At 54.1% G+C, this 21,706-nt stretch overlaps 1 protein-coding gene across 3 annotated transcripts; it reads right to left on the bottom strand.

Annotated features, from left to right (window-relative positions):
* Positions 1-991: 991 nt before the first annotated feature.
* Positions 992-21,679, bottom strand: BIK (BCL2 interacting killer). 3 transcript variants are annotated; one of them, XM_063662987.1, is made up of 6 exons: positions 21,606-21,633; positions 9,178-9,257; positions 6,476-6,643; positions 2,892-2,990; positions 2,059-2,188; positions 992-1,471 (listed from the first exon to the last, which is right to left on the bottom strand). In XM_063662987.1, the coding sequence occupies exons 2-6, from the start codon at positions 9,186-9,188 to the stop codon at positions 1,397-1,399; spliced, it is 483 nt and encodes a 160-aa protein (XP_063519057.1). In that variant the 5' UTR covers positions 9,189-9,257; positions 21,606-21,633; the 3' UTR covers positions 992-1,396. The 3 variants fall into 3 exon arrangements, with proteins under 3 accessions (XP_063519057.1, XP_054325993.1, XP_054325994.1); XM_054470018.2 differs by lacking the exon at positions 9,178-9,257 and having other exon boundaries at positions 21,606-21,679; XM_054470019.2 differs by lacking the exons at positions 9,178-9,257; positions 21,606-21,633 and having other exon boundaries at positions 6,476-6,944.
* Positions 21,680-21,706: the final 27 nt, after the last annotated feature.

Below are 21,706 nucleotides of genomic sequence, written 5' to 3'. Positions count from 1 at the left end.
AATCGCTTGAACCCACGAGGCAGAGGTTGCAGTGAGCCGAGATCACACCAGTGCACTCCAGCCAGACCGACTCCATCTCAAAAACAAAAACAAAAACAAAACAAACAGGGTGTGAAGTCAGGCCTCAAAGCTGCGAAGGGCTGTGTGCAGTGGTGTGTGCCTGCAGACCCAGCCATTTGGGAGGCTGAGGTGGGAGGATTGCTTGAGCCCAGGAGTTGGTGGCTGACCTGGGCAACACGGGAAAGCCCAGTCTCTTAATTAAAAAAAAAAAAAAAAAAAAAAAGGCTGCAAAGGGCCAGACCTTGGGGAGAGAAGACATAAGGAGGCAGGAAGGCCTATTGGGGGTCCTCTTTGGTTTGGAGGCCAGGACGGAGGGAGGAGTGAGCAGGATGCAGGGTCTGCCCAGCCAGCCTGGGAGGTATAAACAGCTGCATCTCCCAGCTCTGGGGATGAGGGGGTTTGGGGGCTGGAGGATGGTGGCCGGCCCAGCCCAGCTTTGACATTTGGGGTGGAGGGCAGACACAGAGCCCATGTCCTGGGAGGGAGGCCTGGTGGGGTCTACAAATGGCACGAGGCCAAGGCCCAGGGCAGGTACCAAGCCTACAAAGGTACAAAGCAGGGGCCTGGCCCTCCTGCCCCTGGTGCCCCTTGTCCTGCTCCCCCATCCCCACCACACCTCTCCCTGTGAGCGGAGCCACGGCTGCATCCCTCTGGCGGGGAGTCTGTGCAGGGAGAGACAGGCATCCCCTAAAGAGGAACGGAAAGCCCAAAGGAAATAACCCCCAACAGTGGATTTTAGGCCACAGACCAGGACAAGGGAGAAGGCAAACCGTTGGGCCAAACCAAGGCAGCATTTGCAGTCGCTGTTTGCAGGGAAGGATCTGATTAGGAGCACACAGGCCCTGTCCTCCCCACCAACACATGTGCCTCCCTGGGGCAAGAGGAAGCTCGTGCTGGTGCTGCCAACTCCCCAGAGAGGACCAGAGACTGCTGGAAACCAACATTTTATTGAGCACTCCTGCTCCTCGGAATCTATTCCAGTAGATTCTTTGCCCAGGGCATCACACATCACACAGGGGTGTGACCAGCACTCCCCCTGCTACCTGCCGTGTGGGAAGGGGCAGGAGTGAATGGCTCTTCCTGGGCACAGGCCATAGTTAACAGGCAACAATTTCAGAGCCATAGGAATTCATCTCTTAGAAAAAACGAAAACTGGAATAAAAAAAAACCCCAAAAACCTGAGTATAAAACCTCAGCAGTGTTCCAGCACTATCTCAGAGTTTAAATATAAAAAGGCATCATGAGAAAACAGTTAAAAAGACAACAGCAGCAGGCCGCCACCTCCAGGGCAGCAGTCACGGGGGTGGGGCCAGCCCCGCCCTGAGACGCCGGGGCCTCACTTGAGCAGCAGGTGCAGGCCCCCGCTGAGCAGCAACAGCAGCAGCGCCAGCAGCACCTGTTCGCGGGACACCTGTGGGAGCAAAGCAGAGGAGTCAGGCTCGGGGCAGGCCCCAGCAATGGGGCCAGATGGGTGACAGTGGAGTGCCAAGGGGAAGCCCAGGGACGTGGGGACTGGGAAGGAGCTCCAGGGGACCAGAGAAGGAAGGAGTTCAGGAGAGGGGGAAAGTGGCCCTGAGGACATGGCCAGAGAGGCCAGCGTGGCCTGGGCCTGCCAGTCTGCGGGACACAGGCAAAGACACCCGGTGGACACAGGTGAGGGTGGTCAGCTGCCCTGGTGGTGGGCGGTGCAGAGTGGGCGCCACGGGACCCGGCTACCAGGAAGGCTGCTGAGGGAGGCCCCTGCCCTGGCCGGGAGACCAGAGTCCTGCCTGCCAGCTGAAGGCTCTCGGGCCAGAGGGAGACCCAGGACCATGCACTGGTTTGTGCACTCACAACCAGGAATCTCAAACCCAAAAGCCCATGGGACCAGGCAGATGTGGACACAGGTGACACAGAAGATGATAGGGACAGGTGGGAACTGTGGCGCCCCGAGGAGCGGCTCTGACAGCCCCCACTGGCCACAGCGCAAGTCAGGGTCAGGAATCTCAAGGCTCTTACCCAGGACCCGGGGTTCAGGGAGCTCCAGAACCTCATTATGTTTTCCTTAAGGGTGGTGAAACCGTCCGTGAAACTTCTAAGAACATCCCTGATGTCCTCAGTCTGGTCGTAGATGAAAGCCAGACCCAGGCTACAGACAAAGAGAATGGGGGGACAAAGTCATTACTGCAGGAACAGGTAGGGGCAGCCTGTACTTAGATGACACCATCACAGCTGTGGGGAGCAGGGGCCTGTGCCCTCCCACCCCACAGCCACCCGGGGCCCTTTCTGTGGGCGCCTCCACCTGCAGGGGCCGTGTGGTATGGGCTGTTTGTGGTCAAATTCATTCCGATTTCCTGCTTCCTCCGCCAGCCAGCCGCCCGCCAGCCCACCAGGTGTTTGGCCCTGTCTTCCAGAGCTGGCCACATGGAAAATAAACCCCCATTCTACAGGGCCCTCGCAAGCCACTGCCCACTCTGTTCCCCCACCGGAGACTAGCTGAGAGGCCCAGCCCCCAGGGTCTAGGATCCGAGCTCACGTAGCACCTCCTTTTCAGACCACGGTGGAAATGTACCATCTGGGCTCAATGAGGACGGCGAGAGAGAAAAGGGCCCTGGGCTCTGCTTTGTTGCCCAGGAATGCCAGGGACAGGTGGCAGGGGGCGAGTGCCAGGAGCTGGGGGCTCCCAGGGGAGGTGTGGGAAGCAGCCAAGGGTTTCAGTACAGCCCCAGAGTGTCAGGGCACATGCCCCGCAGAGCTTCCTCAGGGCCCAGCCCTATGCTGTGTTCAGGGCCTCCACCCACCGCCCAGGGCCCCTCCCCAGGTTGTAGAGGCATAGGGCATAGGCCGGCTACCTGTGCATGGCCACCTCGGGGATCTGGGCCCGGCGCGGGGCCCTGAGGCTCACGTCCATCTCGTCCCCGATGCAGGCCAGCCGCAAGGCCAACGCGTCACTGCAGGGAGCGCACACAGGAGTCAGGGGCGTGGCTGTGCCGTGGAGGCCACACGCACCTGGACCCACCCAGCCAACGGATTGTGTGCAGCTGGGAGTGGCCCAGAGGATAAGAGATGGTGTCAGATTCAGGGCAGGCAGTGAGTGGGCCTCCCTGTATCCCTCCTCTGGCTCCCACTTTGATTGAGAGATACCTTCGAGGTCCCATCCGTGGGTGGTCCCAGAGGTGCAAGCTCTTTCAAAAAGAATCCTGGGGCAGGCCCACCTGTGGGCTTTGGTGGAAATGGTGGACAAGGGGAACAGGCAGGTCTGGGGGTGCTGAGCCCCTGGATGGCTGAGGCTGGCCAAGGGGAATGGACAGGTCTGGGGGTGCTGAGTCCCCCGGATGGCTAAGCCCCCTTCCCACAGGGGTTGCAGCTTACCTTCCTTTGTGGGAGGTGAGGGGGCTCTAAGACCTGTGTCCTGGTCCCAATCCTGAAACCAGCCCTGCTGGCACCACCCCTCTCAGAATGGGGGGACTAAGAAGCCCCTAGTGGGCCCCCCACTAAACCACATCCTTGATCTTACACCCCACCCGCATTCACTCCCACACTAAGACTAAGACACTCCCCACCCTCCCAGCTTGCTGGTCTGGGCCTCTACCAGGGACCTGTGTGCATTCCATCCCAGTGACTACACCGCGGGAATTCCCAGGGAAGTGGAACTCCTAGGGGCCCAGAGCTGAGGCTGGGCCTGGGCCCTGGCCCCACCCACCTGACCTGCAAATGCCCTGGGCCTACATTCCCTACCTGAAGGGGATGCGGGTGGGAGGGGTACAGGTGTGGGCTGGCAATCAGGGTTGGGGGCTGTGGTCCTACCTCCTGTTACCCTGGGGAACCTCAGGAAAACACTGCCCCAGGCTTCATGTCCTCCAACCTTGTCCATTAATGGACAGGTGCCTCCAGTTCTAAAATCCCAGCCAGCCCAATCCTTAATGACTAAAAATCCTGAGGCTGAAAAAAAAAATCTTGAGCAGAAAAGAATCCTGTGGAACCTGGAGCTGGTCCCTGGCCTGTGGGAGGTGCCACATCAGAGCCAGGATTCCCCAGCAGAAAGCAACAGCCCAGGTCAGGCCTGACCGTTCTCTTCCAGGCTCAGGGTAGAAACTACTGAGGTCAGCTGCTCCTGGGCCTTCATGTTCGTCATCTGTACCAGGGGAAGAATGAAAGTGCCTGTCCTGGCCGGGCGTGGTGGCTCACACCTGTAATCCCAGCAATTTTTGAGAGGCCGAGGCAGGCGGATCATGAGGTCAGGAGATCGAGACCATCCTGGCTAACATGATGAAACCCCATCTCTACTAAAAACAGAAAAAATTAGCCGGATGTGGTGGCAGGCGCCTGTAGTCCCAACTACTCAGGAGGCTGAGGCAGGAGAATGGCGTAAACCAGGGAGGCGGAGCTTGTGGTGAGCAGAGATCATGCCACTGTACTCCAGCCTGGGCGACACAGCGAGACTCCGTCTCAAAAAAAAAAAAAAAAGCCGGGCATGGTGGTGCATGCTTGCACTCCCAGCTACTCAGGAGGCTGAGGCAGGAACATCACTTGAACCCGGGAAGTGGAGGTTGCAGTGAGCCGCCAAGATCATGCCACTGCACTCCAGCCTGGGTGACACAGACTCTGTCTCAAAAAAAAAAAAAAAAAAAGTGCGGGTCCTTCCTGCCGCTGGGATGGCCGGGTGTGCTGGACATAGCTGGGTGCAGCTGGCAGAGTGCAAGGGTCAGGTCCTACTGGACCTTGGCCCCTGAAACCCCAGGCAAATCCTGTGCCTCCAGGGGCCTTGTCAGTCTGAGGAAGATCCCTTCTTCATGCCTCAGTGATTCTTTGAAGCCGAGACCAGGAACTGCATGGCCTCCTCAGGCTCTTCCACAGGTTTTGGTTTTCTTTCTTTTTTCCTTCTTTTCTCTTTCTCTTTTTTTGTGAGACGGAGTCTTACTCTGTTACCCAGGCTGGAGTGCAGTGGTGCGATCTCAGGGCTCACTGCAACCTCCACCTCCTGGGTTCAAGTGATTTTCCTGCCTCAGCCTCCTGAGTAGCTAGGACTATAGGCGCCTGTTCCCCCGCCCCCAGCCCCATACCTAGGTAATATTTGTATTTTTAGTAGAGATTGGGTTTCACCATGTTGGCCAGGCTAGTCTCGAACTCCCAACCTCAGGTGATCCGCCCACCTCAGCCTCCCAAAATGCTGGGATTACAGGTATGAGCCACAGCGCCTGGCCCGGTTCCGGTTTTCTAAAATGAGAGCCATCAGAGGCAGTTGAACCAGAGTGACTCCATCTTGAATAGGGGCTGGGTAACAAAAGGCTGAGACCTACTGGGTTGCATTCCCAGGAGGCTAGGAATTCTAAGTCACAGGATGAAATAGGACATCAGCATAAGATACAGGTTACAAAGATCCTGCTGATAGAACAGGATTCGGCAAAGATGCCAGCCAAAGCCCACCAAAGCCAAGATGGCCACAAAAGTGACCTCTAGTCATCCTCACTATTCATTGTGCACCAACTATATTAGCATGTTGGAGTCACTCCCACCAGTGCCACGACAGTTTACAAATGCCACGGCAACGTCAGGAAGTTGTCTAAAAGGAGGAGGAATCCTCAGTTCCTGGAACTGCCCACCCCTTACCCGGAAACTCATGAAGAATCCACCCCTTGTTTAGCTTGTAATCAGGAAATAACTATAAGTATATTCAGTTGAGCAGCCCATGCTGCTGCTCTGCCTATAGAGTAGGTTTTCTTTTTTTGAGATGGAGTCTCGCTCTGTTGCCCAGGCTGGAGTGCATTTTTGCAACCTTGGCTCACTGCAACCTCTGCCTCCTGGGTTCAAGAGATTCTCCTGCCTCAGCCTCCCAACTAGCTGGGACTACAGACATGTGCCACCAGGCCCAGCTACTTTTTGTATTTTTAGTAGAGACGGGGTTTTGCCATGTTGGCCAGGCTGGTCTCGAACTCCTGACCTCAAGTGATCCGCCTGCCTCAGCCTCCCTAAGTGCTAGGATTACAGGTGCAAGCCACTGCGTGTGGCCCAAATTCTTTCTTGCTTGAGATCTAAGAACCCTCTCTTGGGATCTGGATCGGGTCCCCTTTCTGGCAACAGAGCCACCTCCTTCAAGAGGCCTTGATGTACTCAGCAGGTCGCTAAGGGCCTGTCTAGCTCCCTGAGGCCCAAACACTGTGCCATTTTGACAGCCAGTGGCCCCAGGTTCATCTTGAGACTGTGAACATTCTGGCTGTCCAGGGGTCTGTGAGCTGGTATCAGGGGAGGGTGGGGCAGCAAAGTGAAGCCGCTCCCAGGGCAGAAGCCTCCATGCCCACATCCGAGAAATCTTCCTCTCGGAGGCCCTGCCTGGGAGGCATCTGCAGGCGCTCCCCGACTCACAGAAGGTCTGCTCATCCAGCCCACCCCTGAAGTCACTATCAGGCATAGGGTAGGGCAGGCCATGGGGACCTACCTGCCCTCCATGCACTCCAAAGGACTGAAGTCCTCCATAGGGTCCAGGTCCTCTTCAGAGTCAGTCACGCCAAGAACCTCCATGGTCGGGGGTTCCAGGAGCTGCTCATACAGGAGGGTCTCCATCAGGATGTCTCTGGAGATAGGTCTTACTTCAGACATTTCTCCTCTGGGGCAAAAAGACAGCATATGACTGGACCCCTAAGAACTGAGCAGTCTGGGGGCTCTCTCACAGGATGACCCCCAGATTGCATAGCCTTACTCACCCGCACTTTTGATCCGCTAAAGCTGTCAATATCCCCCAACCCCAGCTCCCATAGGCATGAATCCTGCTACATGCTGGTTGTGTGCCTCTGGGCAAGTCGCCTAGCATCTCTGTTCTTGGAAGGGAGGGACTTGAAGATGATTCACAAGGGCCCTTTCTTTCTTTCTTTGTTTTTGGATACTGAGTCTTGCTTTGTCGCCCAGGCTGGAGGGCAGTGGCACAATCTTGGCTCACTGCAACCTCCGCCTCCTGGGTTCAAGCAATTCTCCTGCCTCAGCCTCCCGAGTAGCTGGGACTACAGGCATGAGCCACTATGCCTGGCTAATTATTTTGTATTTTTAGTAAAGATGGGGGTTTCACCATGTTGGCCAGGCTGGTCTTGAACTCCTGACCTCAAAGTGATCCACCCCACCTCAGCCTCCCAAAGTGCTGGGATTAGACGTGAGCCACCACGCCTGGCCTTTTTCTTCTCTGTGAAACAAAATCAGAGTATAAATAAATATTAGACGTTCTCCTCGGACACCAGCCCTCAAGAACCTGTCAAAGCAGAAAACCCAGGCACCTGCTGTCAGCACAGGGGACAGAGCCAGGCTGCAGGGCGATTCCTCTGTACCACTTAACAGGAGGCTACACGTGTTCTTTGGTGTCTGCTGTTTCTCTTGAGAAGAAAGGCAGAGAGGCAGCATGAGAAAAACCTATCACAATCCCCATTCCCAGAGAGACCATCGCTAATTCTTCTAGTGTTTTTCCTAAACACGTGTGCGCGTCACACATCTATCTTCACAAATAGGATCACCCCATACAGTGTTTTACACCCTTCTTTACTGGCAGATGCTATTTACCTCTCCAATATCCATTCCACTTGGCTCCTTGCTGATAGAACCCCAATTTTCTTCAGGGTGGCCCTGCATCCTCATTCATCTAAGCCAACCATGGCCCTCGTCTCCCTCAGCTTCCCAGCATCCCTTGCAGCTGGTGACAACTGTGTAACCCAGTTCTGGTCAATGAGGGCTCAGAGGCTGGAGGCAGGGGTTGGATGCCAGGGAGTAGACACAGCCAGGGCAGCTCCTTCAAAGACAGAGCTGCAGCGGCTGGCCAAGAAGAACAGAGCGGGGAGGCAGAGAGCGGCCAGGCCTGAGGGTGTCGCTGAGCTGTCTCCTCCAACTGTGTGTAAGAAAAATGAACCCAAATGTGTCCTCATCACCATTCACTGAGTTTTCTGTTCTTTGCCACCAAAGGCCTTCCTATTATCATTGCGAATTCCCACGTCAATAAATGTTTCATCATGATGGCAGAGAAGGGTTCTGTGACCTGATTCACCATCATGTACCCCACATTTACCCCAGAGGGTACCAAACAGCCTTAGATGCAGATGATGATAATGACGATGACTGTGGCACGGGAATCTAATGGCCTAGTTCAAAGCCCGGCTCTGGCAGTTAGCAGCAGTGTGTCAATTTCTCCACCTGTGAAATGGGTTTCATGGTCTGAGAGCCCCGCCCTGGGCTATTGGGAAGACGAAATAAGGAACTCCTTCATGTACTTTGAACAGGGCCTGGCACGCCGGGAGGAAGTTGGCACTAACCATTACCTTTATGCTTCAACTCATTATTTTCTTACCATAATGCCCTGAGTGTTCTTAATTTTTAATTCCCCATGCCTGCTGATAGGACACTCCGCCCTCCCACCATCTCACTGAACTGTTTGTTCACACAGGACACTGAGGCTTAGAGAAGTTCATGACTAAACCAAGAAGGGACAGACAGAGCTCCAAGTCTCCCTGCCTCCCAGGCGAGAGAGAACTGATGGCAGGCAGGACCCACAGGGCCGCCCTCCCACAGGCCTAGGTACAAGTGTGTGCTCACGACTTGAGCATTCAACGGAGATGGATGGGCCGGGTGCGGTGGCTCACGCCTGTAATCCCAGCACTTTGGGAGGCTGAGACGGGCGGATCACCTGAGGTCAGGAGTTTGAGACCAGCCTGGCCAACATGGTAAAACCCCGCCTCTAATAAAAATACAAAATTAGCCAAGGCATGGTGACATATGCCTGTAATCCCAGCTTGAACCTGGGAGGCAGAGCTAGATTCTGACTCAAAAAAAAAAATTAGATTTCACAGATGAGATGTTTTACATTGTATAGATGGCCAGCAGTGTGCGTGTTAAGGTGGCATTAGAAGAACTGTGTCCAGAACTTCCAGCTGCCTTGGGTGTCTATGCAAATGGCATTTCCCTAGGAAAGCAGCTCCAGCCCTTGTTTGCTTTTCCCCCCCTTTCCCTTCCCCTCGAAAAGGCAGTCTCCTGCTCTGTGCTCCTGGAGACCCCAGTACCTCCATGCCCTGCACAGCCAGAGCGACAGTGGAACCTCAGCTCACTGTGAGCTGAGCTGTGAGCTGCACCGAGCCTCGCCTTGACCCATCGTCCCCGCAGCCCCCTTACCCATCAGGCATTCCCAGAATCCTTAGGCACCAGATAGGAAGAAGGCCCCAGTCACCAGAGTGGGCTACGCTGTCCAGGGTCTGCAACAGAGTGCAGGTCAGGCCTACCTGAGGAGTCAGTCACCCACGCTCTGCCTGCAAGACCCTTTCAAGCTCCCCACCCTGCCAAGCTCCCCATCTGAGTAGACCCAGGACCACGTCTCACCTTAGGTTGATACCCTAGCCCAACCCTTCCTGCACCAGCCTCAGTTTCCCCATCTATTGTGTTTTTGTTGGTGGTAGTTTTTTGTTTGTTTGTTTGTTTTTGAGACAGTCTCACTATTGCCCAGGCTGGAGTGCAGTGGTGTGATCTCAGCTCAGCTGCAACCTCCGCCTCCCAGGTTCAAGTGATTCTCCTGCCTCAGACTCCCAGGTAACTGGGATTACAGGCACATGCCACCACACCCGGCTAATTTTTGTATTTTTAGTAGAGTCAGGGTTTTACCATGTTGGCCAGGCTGGTCTCAACTCCTGATCTCAAGTGATCCAAAGTACTGGGATTACAGCCTCAGCCTCCCAAAGTACTGGGATTACAGCACTTTGGATTAACTTATTAAATACCCATTACCCTCTACCACAAAGAAGTGACCTAATCTGAACCTTTAACCATCTGGCCTCTGGGCCCAGGCCCTAAGATTGACTCGATATGAATGGCGAAGATCCCATCACCAACCGGGCCTAGGCCGGCCTTAGGGCCCAGATCTGCATGGGAAAAGTGTGGAGCCAGGGAGTGGACGGTGGGGAGCCTGCCCAGGAGGGTCCTTGCAGCAGCAACCTCCTGCTCTGGTCTCTCCTGGCCACCCCACCAGCCCAAGGGAGGCCCAGTCCTGTCAGCTCCTACCTGGCACCAGCTCTGAATGCCTTACTGGTCTCCAGCCTTCAGTGGAGCTCTCTCCAACCTAATCTCAAGGTAGCAGCCTCAACCCTGACCCTGTCACTGCTCTATTCGGCTCCCTAGACCTGGCCTGGTGCAGTGCGGCTCACGCCTGTAATCCCAGCACTTTGAGAGGTGGAGGCAGGTGGATCACCTGAGCTTAGGAGTTTGAGACTAGCCTGGCTAACATGGTGAAATGCCATCTCCACTAGAAATACAAAAATTAACCAGGTGTGGTGGCGCTCGCCTGTAATCCCAGCTACTTGGGAGGCTGAGGCAGGAGAATCACTTGAATCCGGGAGGCAGAAGTTGCAGTGAGCCGAGATCACGCCATTGCACTCCAGCCTGGGTGACAGAGCAAGACTTGTCTCAAAAAAAAAAGTGGGGGTTTGTGCCACATCCACTAACAGGCCCTCCCCCTGTGGCCCTGCCACCCCAATCTTGGTTCCCGCTCTAACTACACTCAAGTACGCTTTCCATGGATGGTGCCTGGTCCTGCCATGCCTCCAAAATCTTCAAATGTGCAGAGCTCACCAGCCAACCTCAGACTGGCCCATGCCTATGCCTATTGGTCCTTTTTTAAAAATTAAATTTTATTATTTTTTTTTTCACAGACAGGGTCTCACCCTTTTGCCTAGGCTGGAGTGCAGTGGCCTGATCATAGCTCACTACAGCCTCAAACTCCTGGGCTCAGGTAATCATCCCACCTCAGCCTCCAGGGTAACTCGACAGGTATGTACCACTGCACCTGGCTCATTTTTATAGAATTGCTGCAGAGATAGGGTCTTGCTTTGTTGCCCAGGCTTGTCTCGGAACTCCTGGCTTCAACTCCCGCCTGGGCCTCCCAAAGTACTGAGAGGATGGGGGGTATGAGGCTGGCCTATTCAGGCATCACCTTCTTGGACCCTCAGAGTCTGCTTGGGGGCCTCCTGGGGGTCCTGCAGCCCCTGTCTCTGCTCCCCTCTGGCTCCAGCTGACCACTGCACTCCAGGCTGGGCTACAGGGCAAGACTCCATATCAGAAAAAAAAAATTAGAATGGAGATACTAGTAACACCTATTGCACAGGACTGTTGTGGGGATGAAATGATCCGGCACAGAGTAAACCGCTAAGAGAGGAGCTGCTGCTCTTATCAGTTTCTGGTTCTCAGCCCAAGGCCTGGCATAGAGCAGACATATGTTTGTTGACTGAAGACATGAAGGCAATCTATTCCCAGAGGACCCACTGTGAGGTCCCTGCAGCTGCAGATACAGGAAACTGGACTGGTTTTTATTATCTTTTTTTTCCAGCAAACTTGCAAATGAGTAGTTGAAACCCTTCTTTGGTAAAGGAAGACACACCTAGCCATGTGTCCCCACCCAGGCTACAGCCCACACTTAGCCTCCTACACACTCACCAGTGGAAACACCAGGCGCCAGTCAGAAGCCCTGTTTTACCCTAAGAGGTTAGGATGCAAATCTAGTATGTGCGGAAAAGAGTGCCACACCCACGGCCTTGAGGGCACCTGCAGGGCTCACAGTGGGAGGGAGGGCAGGTTCTGGACGGAGCAGCCTGCATTTGGTGAACAGCTCTGCACTCAACAGCTCGCCTATGGCTCATCTGAAAGATGGGGAAACGCCATCTACCTCCCAAGCCCCTCCCAGGTTGCGCAGAAGCACAAGCAAGTAGAGATGTGTCCTGCACAGCCCTCAGCAGGTGTTCAAGGGCTGAGGCTGCAAGAGTGTCAGAGCGGGGTTGGGGGCAGAGGTGGGTGGGGCTGGACCTGAGGGTGAGGTCGAACTCCTGGTAGGGGACCCTCAGACTCTCCTGACCTCACCCGGTCCTGTCAAAGCCAAAGCAGGGGGGATCTGACACTTCCTGCTTCACAGGCAGGCAAACCGAGAGGGTCAGGGACCACGCTGGGGTCACAGGGAGGGCCAGCTGAGTGGGACCAGCTAGAAAACCCTGGTCCAGTCTTCCACCTGCAACCCTCCCAGTCACAGGCTGGCCCTGGACCATGAGGGTGGGGTGACGCAAAGCCCTCAGAGCACACACAACTCCAGTGCAACCCAGCAGGAAACGCCCTGAGCCTGCAGCCAGGCTGGACCTCAGTTCCACCCCCTGCTCGGCCCCTGCTGTGTGAGGCAGAACAACCAGCTCACCTCTGAGCCTTGCAGAAACAGCCGGGCCTCCAGGGCTGCTGAGAGGATGAAAACATACACTACTGCCCATTTTCCACCACCTAGCAGGGGCTCCATAAAAGCTGGTTAACACAATCAACAGCCTTAGAAGAGAGGAGACCAGAGGCCACTCACAGCTCAGGACGCCACAGTGGACTGAACATGTTGCTGCCTTTCTGGAGGGTAGTGTGACAATCAGCATCCACCAGTCGCACACGCACATGACCTTTGATTTCTAGGGATGCATTCCACACACACCCCTGCATGGATCTATTGAAACCATAGATCGCAGGCACCGCCGCGCTGTCATCACAGCCCTTCGGGAGGCCGAGGCGGGCACGTCGCACGAGCCCAGTTCAAGACCAGCCTGGGCAATACGACGAGACCCCCTCTCTAAAAATAAATTAACAATAAAAATTTTAAAAAATATATGAAATGGGCCGGCCACGGTGGCTTACACCTGTAATCCCAGCACTTTGGGAGGCCAAGGTGGGCAGATCACGAGGTCAGTTCAAGACCAGCCTGACTAACATGGTGAAACTCCGTCTCTACCCCGTTTCAAAAAAAATTAGCCAGGTGTGGTGGCGCATGACTGTAATCCAGCTACTTGGGTGGCTGAGGCAGGAGAATCTCTTGAACTTGGGCGGAGTTTGCAGTGAGCTGAGATCGCACCATTACACTCCAACCTGGGTGACAAGAGCAAAAAACTCCATCTCAAAAAAAAAAACAAACAACAACAACAACAAAAAAATATATATATATAATATATATATGAAATGGAGATGTTTGATGGTTTTCTTCAAGGTATATTTTTTCTTTTTTTTTTTTTTTTTTGAGACAGAGTCTTGCTTTGTCACTCAGCCATGAGTACAGTGACGAGGTCATGGCTCAGGGCAGTCTCTCCACCTCCCAGGCTCAGGTGATCCTCCCACATCAGTCTCCCAAGTAGCTGGGACTACAGGCGCACACCACCACTCCCGGCTAATCTTTTGGGTTTTACATTGCCCAAGCTATATTTCAAGAAGCTCAAAGTACACAGTCCCCCACATCATGACTCACTCACTACCTGACTGGCGAAGCCCAGGCTCCAGACCCCGCTGTTAGGAACCTGCAGATATCCAAAACTGCTTAGTTTGGGAGGGTGGGTGGATTTACTTCCCATAAGTAATGGAGAATTAGCTAGGAAAAAGGAAGGAAGGCAGGGAGATTTAGAGAGGAGAGGGGAGGAGCACCAAAGGGGAGAGAGAAGTAAGAAAGGAATTTCCTTTTTTTTTCTTCTTCGAGAGGGAGCCTCGCTTGGTCGCCCAGGCTGGAGTGCAGTGGCGTGATCTCGGTTCACTGCAGCCTCCGCCTCCGACAGTGAAGAGCAGAATATGGATGTGCAGGTGGGTGTTCAACGTGTGGTTTCAACCGATTGTGTGCCATGCTTGCACTACTATACAGTGAAGAATCCTCAATCGAATCAAATCAAAGTTGGGGGACATCTGTGAGGTAAAGTTGTAAGAGGCCTGGGCATGGTGGCTCACGCCTGTAATCCTAGCACTTTGGGAGGCCAAGGCGGGCAGATCACGAGGTCAGGAAATTGAGACCATCTTGGCTAACACGGTGAAACCCCATCTCTACTAAAAAATACAAAAAGACAGCCGGACATGGTAGCATGCACCAGTAGTCCCAGCTACCCGGGAGGCTGAGGCTGCAGTGAGCCGAGATCACCACTGCACTCCAGCCTGGGCGACAGAGTGAGACTCCATCTCAAAAAAAAAAAAAAGTTGTAAGAGTGACTGTAAGGGAAGCATTGTCTCCTTTCCTGCCAGAAGAGTAAAGGGGATCAGGGCCCTTGACACCGTCATCCCTGAAACGTCAGCGGCAGCAAGGGTAGGGGGCTTGGGCTCTGGGGCCAGTCTGCTCAGCTTCACTCATACATGGGCTACTCTTGGGGAAGCAGCTGGCTTCTCTGTGCCTCAGTTTCCTCCTCAGTAAAATCTACCTTCTGGGGTTGCTGTGAAGATTAAATGAGATGAATCAGGCACTGTACTCGTGAGTGAATGCTCAATAAATAAATATGAGTTATTATTCTCTGGAGACTCACAGAGCCCTTTAGCTCAAAGTATACACTATCACAATCCTGTTTGTTACTCCTTTTACTAAAATAGTTCAAATCAATGTTTTCACCACACTATCCCAAAGTTCTATTGCTTTTTGTCTCCCCACATCAGAGTGGTTGAATAGGAGGCAGAAACAGTCCGGGAGTCCACAGGCTCCCAGCTCTAAACGGTACCAAGGCAGGAAGGGGTGGCCCCGGGTCTCACTATGGCACCTTCTACAGAAAACAGGCGTAGCCGCTGGGCCCAGGGACAGAAACCAGACATTCCAGTCCATCTCCAAAAAGCAGCACACTTTCCCCCACAGTATGAAAAATAGACACCTCTACCGCACTGCAGACATGCATTTAGTTTTCTTTAAGAAAAAAAAAAAAAAGCCAGGCGCGGTGGCTCATGCCTGTAATCCCAGCACTCTGGGAGGCCAAGGCGGGTGGATCACGAGGTCAGGAGATGGAGAGCATCCTGTCTAACATGGTGAAACGCCCTCTCTACTAAAAATACAAAAAAAAAAATTAGCTAGGCGTGGTGGCAGGCGCCTGTAGTCCCAGCTACTCAGGAGGCTGAGGCAGGAGAATGGCGTGAACCCGGGAGGCAGAGCTTTCAGTGAGCCAAGATCGCACCACCGCACTCTAGCCTGGGCGACAGAGTGAGACTGTCTCAAAAAAAAAAAAAAAGAAAAAGAAAAGAAAAAAAGAAAAAAAAATCCGTAGCATGTATCTTGTTTTCTCAAGTTTCAAGAAAAAAAAAAGAAAGCTCACTTTTTTCTCTTTAAACACTGATGTGTAGCTAGTAACTTGGATAAAAAGGTGCCACCCTACAAAATGTGCTCAGCGTGTTCTGATTCCAGGATGGGCTTGGCTGCCTGGGCTGGCCCTGGGAGACCTCCGTCCGTCACAGTGGAAACTGAAGCCGAGTGCCAGTGCCGCATCTGGCTTCAAGATCTAGAATCAGAGCCTTTGAAATGGAAAAGGGGCGTCTGAAACGGCACCCCCACCTGGGGCTTTCAGAGCTAAGGCTCCAGAATGAAGGGGTCACCTGGCTAGTGACAAGATGGGAGTCACCCTGAGCTGCAGCTCCCCCTAAGATTCCCCTGTGAGAGGCCCAATATGGAGTATTACTATTTCGAGACAGGGTCTCTGTTACCCAGGCTGGAGTGCAGTGGCAGGAACATGGCTCACTGTAGTCTCCACCTCCCTGGGCTCAGGTGATCTTTCCACCTCAACTTCCCAAGTACCTGGGACTACAGGTGCACGCCACCACACCCGGCTAATCTTGTATTTTTAGTAAAGACAGGGTTTCACCAGGCCAGGCATGGTGGCTTATGCCTGTAATCCCAGCACTTTGGGAGGCCGAGGCGGGTGGATCACGAGGTTAGGAGATTGAGACCATCCTGGCCAACATGGTGAAACCCCACCTCTACTAAAAATACAAAAATTAGCTGGCCATGGTGGCGGGCGCCTGTAATCCCAGCTACTCGGGAGGCTGAGGCAGGAGAATCACTTGAACCTGGGAGGCAGAGGTTGTAGTGAGCCGAGATTATGCCATTACACTCCAGCCTGGGTGACAAGAACAAAACTGTCTCAAAAAAAAAAAAAAAAATGCATTTAATACATGTAACCTACCCAACCTCACAGTTTAGCCTTTTGGAGGCTCCCAGCACTTTAAGAGGACAAGGCGAGAGGATCACTTGAGCCCAGGAGGTTGAGTCTGCAGTGAGCTGTGACTGCGCCACTGCACTCCAGCCTGGGCGACAGAGTGAGACCCTGTATCAATAAGTTAGGGGAGGAGATTTTATTCTATGTCCTTTCCTGTTTGAACACCTATAAAAATAATCCTAACAGTAGAGGAAGTCTAACAGACTAATAATTCTCTTGACTGATTTTGAAATGACCCTGAAAAGGGGAAGCCTGTGCCTTTTCATCACCATGAGGCAAGCAGAGAATGCCAAGCCACCACCTGGGTCTACAGTTGTTAAGTTTCAAAAGTTCATATTTAAAACAAGTTCTGGGCCGAGGCGCGGTGGCTCCCTCCTGTAATCCCAGCACTTTGGGAGGTCAAGGCAGATGGATCAACTAAGGTCAGGAGTTCAAGACCCCCCGGTCAACATGGTGAAACAATGTCTCTACTAAAAATACCAAAGTCAGCCGGGCGCGGTGGCGGCGGGCACCTGCAGTCCCAGCTACTCGGGAGTCTAAGGCAGGAGAATCACTTAAACCTGAGAGGCAGAGGTTGCAGTGAGCCAAGATCGTGCCGCCGCACTCCAACCTGGGCGACACAGCAAGACCCACTCAAAAATAAAAAATAGGCCAGGCGCGGTGGCTCACGCCTGTAATCCTAGCACTTTGGGAGGTTGAGGCAGGTGGATCAACTGAGGTCAGGAGTTCACAACCATCCTGGCCAACATGGCGAAACCTTATCTCTACTAAAAATACAAAAATTAGCCAGGCGTGGTGGCGCACGCCTGTAATCCCAGCTACTAGGGAGGCTGAGGAAGGAGAATCACTTGAACCCAGGAGGTGGAGGTTGCAGTGAGCCGAGATCGCGCCACTGCACTCCAGCCTGTGTGACGGGAGCAAGGCTCCATCTAAAAAAAAAAAATAAAACACGTTCTGAAATGCTGAGGCTGAAGAATATGAAGACTGCTCACCCTGGCCCCTACCCTGAGGCTTGAGAGGCAGGTACGGCCCCTGGGCTCTGCTTCAGTGTTTGGGTCTCCCCTATGAACTTGCACCCCAGCCCCTTCACACCCCAACTCCTCCTTTACATCCCCCCTCTGTTACCAACATCCCCCAGGCAGGCACGGGGAACTCGCTGCTTCCTTGGGGCTCAGGCACAAGTCACTTCCTCCCCACCCTCCCCAGGACAGAATTAAATGCTCCTCATCTGTGTTGTCCCAGCACCTTGGGTAAACAGACCTGGATTGGGCACTCAGCCCATCAAGGTCTCGTTAAATGTTTACCTGTGTGTCTGCCCCAGCCAGCCGGGAACCTGCATGGCCCCAGAACAGAGCAGGGACCCAGTGAAAGCCGGTGAGAGGATGCAGACAGCTTGAGAGTTCACTGCAAAATCCTGAGAACGAGGGAAGGGGTTAATCTGGCGCTGGGCTCACGATGGCAGGCTGTTCCTGGCTGGGAGACCCTGGACTGGACAGTATCACCTTCTGTTAAAGGGCAGGAGGGAAAGCCCTGTGGGCAGATGTAGCCCTGAGAAGGAGGTGAAATGCTGCATGCATGGTATACAGTAAGTGCCCTCTAAGAGGCAGCTCTCATTCTGTGAGCCTGTTGCTCTGTGAGGCACACACCTGTGCTGAGCACCTCACGGTCCGAGCTCGGATTTATCTTCATGATGCGCCATTGTCTGCATAGGGAATTTCAGCTCTTCCTGGAATCAGGTAGCTCTTTGCCCTCACATGAAAGGGAGCCTCTAATCTCCAAGATACTGTCACACACAATAAATGTCATCTCTTGGCCAGGCACGGTGGCTCGCACCTGTAATCCCAGCACTTTGGGAGGCTGAGGCGGGTGGATCACAAGGTCAGGAGTTCGAGACCAACCTGGCCAACGTGGTGAAACCCCATCTCTATTAAAAATACAAAAATTAGCCTGGCATGGTGGCACGTGCCTGTAATCTCAGCTACTCGGGAGGCTGAGGCAGGAGAATCACCTGAACCCAGGAGGCAGAGGTTACAGTGAGCTGAGATCACACCACTGCACTCCAGCCTGGGCAACAGAGCAAGACTCCGTCTCGGGGAGGGGGGGTCAAGAATACTTGATCTTAAATATCCAAAATGACAGGGACCCTCACTCAAATGAACAAGTGAGCTTTTCTCTCTTCGCTGCACGGCTTTTCAGTCTGGCTAACTGAGTGCCAAGTTCTGTCCCACCCCCAGAAAAACAGGTTTACTATGCAGTGCCTGGCGAGGCCCAGTGGTGTTTTGTATTGTCACATCCTAATATTGACACTAGGAAAATCAGCTGCCCTCTGTGCCCGCCCCTCTCCTGCCTGCCTCGGGGCCAACAAGGAACTTAGGGGCCAGGGACTGATTTGCTCACATTCTATGTTTCTCCCAGGGCCCAGCCCCAACCAACCAGTGGCAGGACAAAGGGAGGCTAGGAAGAGGCCACATGTGTCCAGTTCAGACACACTGCCGGCTTCCTGGTGACCACCAACAGTAAGACTGGTGCGGAGACTTCCTCCATACTGCTCAAACTGTTCTGTGCACAGAGGGTAGTCAAAATCTCATGGGATCCGCTAAGTCTGCAGCAGGGGAAGCAAAAAGCCATTAATTGTCTACACGTTTAATAGGTTCACTAAAAACAGGATGCTTTCCAGGGAGAGGGGAAAATACCACCAGCAGTGGTGTCAGCGTCAAGACTCACTGGCCAGTCAAGCCCTTCCTCAATTACATCCTTCCGTTGAGACGGGATCAGAAATGGGGGGAAAAAGAAAGTACACTGTTATTAGTAGTCTCTGGTTTATTTGCAGCTCTGTGACACAAGACGTAATTTTTTTTTTTGAGATGGTGTCTCATGTTAGCCCAGGCTGAGTGCAGTGCACCATCTCTGCTCACTGCAATCTCTGCCTCCTGGGTTCAAGCAATTCTCCCGCCTTAGCCTCCCAAAGTGCTGGGATTACAGGTAAGTCAAATGTGTAAGAATCTTGAGCCAGGCGAGGTGGCTCATGCCTGAATTCCCAGACACTGCACTCCAGCCTGGGCAACAAGAGCGAAACTCTGTCTCAAAAAAAAAAACTTACAATAACTAACATCTATGCAGCCTCTCTATCCAGCCATAGAGTACCCAAGCTGTAACAGACACTGAGGATCTACCATTTGATGCTTTTTTAAGTTTTCTTTTGACAGAGAGTCTCGCTGTGTGGCACAGGCTGGAGTGCAATGGTGTCATCTCAGCTCAGTGCAACCTCTGCCTCCCAGGTTCAAGCAGTTCTCCTCCTGCCTCAGCCTCCCAAGTAGCTGGGATTACAGACACACTCCACCACGCCCGGCTAATTTTTGCATTTTTAAAAGAGACTGGTTTTGCCATGTTGGCCAGGCTAGTCTCACAACTCCTGACCTCAGGTGATCCATCTCCCTTGGCCTTCCAAATTGCTAGGATTACAGATGTGAGCCACCGTGCCCAGCCTAATGCTCCTTTTTTTCAGACAGGGTCTCACTCTGTCTCCCAGGCTAGAGTGCAGTGGCATGATCAGGGTTCACTGCAGCCTCAACCCCTCCAAGCTCAGGTAGTCCTCTGAACTCAGCCTCCTGAGTAGCTGGGACCAGAGGCACATGCCACCATGCCCAGTTAATTTTTTGTACTTTTGGTAGAGACAGGGTTTCACCATGTTACCCAGTCCGGTCTAGCCCAGAGCTAGTCTCCTGAGCTCAAGCAATCCTCCTGCCTCAGCCTCCCAAAGTGCTAGGATTACAGGCGCAAGTCAAATGTGTGAGAATCTGAGTCTTAACATCCTTAAGACAATTAAAAAAAAAAAGGGCTGGGCATAAGGGCTCATGTCTGTAATCCCGGCACCTTGGGAGGCTGAGGCAGGAGTATTTAAACACTTAAGCCGGGCAGGGTGGGTCACACCTGTAATCCCAGCACTTTGGGAGGCTGAGACAGGTGGATCGCCTGAGGTCAGGAGTTCGAGACTAGCTTGGCCAACATGGTGAAACCCCGTCTTACTAAAAATACAAAAAATTAGCTGGGTGTCGTGGTGGGCGCCTGTAATCCCAGCTACTAGGGAGGCTGAGGCAGGAGAACCGTTTGAACCCAGGAGGCAGAGGTTGCAGTGAGCCGAGATCACGCCACTGCACTCCAGCCTGGGCAACAAGAGCAAAGCCCTGTTTCAAAAAAACAAAACGAAACAAAAAACACCCAAACTGTGCCATTCCTGAGAACTTGTTCCGAAGGCGTGCCCAAATTAAGTAGAAATCGGGGTTAAGTCTTAACTCCAGGGAGGCTACTAACTTGAGTGGGGCTTTCACTTGGCCAGAAACCTCAGGGATACATTTTGCAGAGTGAACAGAATAAACTGAGGTTGAGAGAGATGGAGTAGCCCTTCCGAGGCCACAGGGCTGGAGAGTGGAAAGAGGTTTTGGCTTGGGTTCCATAAAGGGCCCTTGGCTTCTAGCTAGACAACCCTGGCATTTCTGCGCCTCCTGGGACTGAAATATCTCTTTCTCCACCTGGAAAATGAGGCCTCCTGCTCCCAGGGGCAGACAGATGTTAAGAACTTCCCGGCGCTAGTGCCCACCAGACTGCGCCCCTCCTAATGTGGGGACATGAGGCTGACACCAACCCTCCCTGCGAAGCTCGGGCTCCCAGGCCACAGTAAACACTGCGTTAAAACAGCAACAAAAATGTTACAATAGTGAGAGCTACAACAATAACATCAACAACCACGTCCTACCCCACGAGTGCCTCATTCTAGCAAAACTGACAATGAAGGGCTTGAAAGCGATCGCATTTAGGAGGCCAGAGCCCAGACGACGACCAGCTCCGAACCCCACAAGCCTTGTCGTGACCGCGCCCCGCAGGCGGGGGGCCCCTCTCGGGTCACCCACAGGGGCGCACCCCCAATTTATCAAACAAGGTCGCACGCCCCAGCCGGGCTCTAGTCCCCGCCCAGTCTGGGGCGCACCTGTGCAGGGCGCGTGGGCAAGTGAGGGCGGGCGGCTGCGCGCCGCTCCGTGTGCACGTTCCTGTTCCGGACTTTCTGGGCGTCCCGTTACGAAGCCTTTCCTCGGCCCTTCCTCAGGTGCGCAGCGCCTCCGGGAGCCGGTCCCGGCGGCACCGGGCACGACGCCATCTTCCCTCTTTTAAGGGCACCGGGGTTGTGCGGCCGCGGCCGTGGGCTGGCGGTGCCGCGCTGCGCTCTGGCCGGGTCCGCACGACCCCAGAGATCGGAGCCGGGTGCCCGGAAGCCGCACTGGAGGACTGTGCGGCGGCGATGGGGCGTCCAGCCGTCGCGGCGAGACGCAGAGGGACCACCCCATTGCACAGGCGCGCAGACTGAGGCCCGCAGGGGCCGCGCCTGCCACTATCGCCCGTCGGGCACCTGGAGCCCCGGACAGAGAGGGTACGTTTCGGAGCCTGAGTCCCGAGACGTCGCCCCGCCAGCGACTTGCTGGAGCGGTAAAACATTGGCACGGGTCCCCACACTTCCAGCCGCTCGGCACCCGGGGCGCGGCCTGGGCGCTAACCGCCGAGATCGAGCTGGGCGGAGCAGCGGGCGGCAGCAGGGTCGGGGGCACTCACCTGGCGGCGGCGATGCTGGCAGCGTTTGTGAGCCACCCGGGAGGCTTCGTGTCTGCGGCCCGGCTGCCGGCGCGGGACCTAATAGGCCCGGGCGCCCCGCC

The sequence above is a fragment of the Pongo pygmaeus genome, chromosome 23 (assembly GCF_028885625.2).
Source record: "Pongo pygmaeus isolate AG05252 chromosome 23, NHGRI_mPonPyg2-v2.0_pri, whole genome shotgun sequence".
NCBI lineage: Eukaryota > Metazoa > Chordata > Mammalia > Primates > Hominidae > Pongo > Pongo pygmaeus.
Note: the sequence above shows the minus strand (reverse complement) of the source record. Positions and strands in the feature narration are given on the sequence as shown.

What these genes read in the sequence shown, in the direction of transcription:
- BIK (XM_054470019.2), bottom strand. Translation starts at nt 6,663, where the DNA reads ATGCTGTCTTTTTGCCCCAGAGGAGAAATGTCTGAAGTAAGACCTATC. An exon ending in CCCGAGGTGGCCATGCACAG is followed by an intron (nt 2,189 to 2,891) that starts GTAGCCGGCCTA and finishes CTTTGTCTGTAG; the next exon opens with CCTGGGTCTGGCTTTCATCT. An exon ending in CCCTGAACCCCGGGTCCTGG is followed by an intron (nt 1,472 to 2,058) that starts GTAAGAGCCTTG and finishes TTGCTCCCACAG; the next exon opens with GTGTCCCGCGAACAGGTGCT.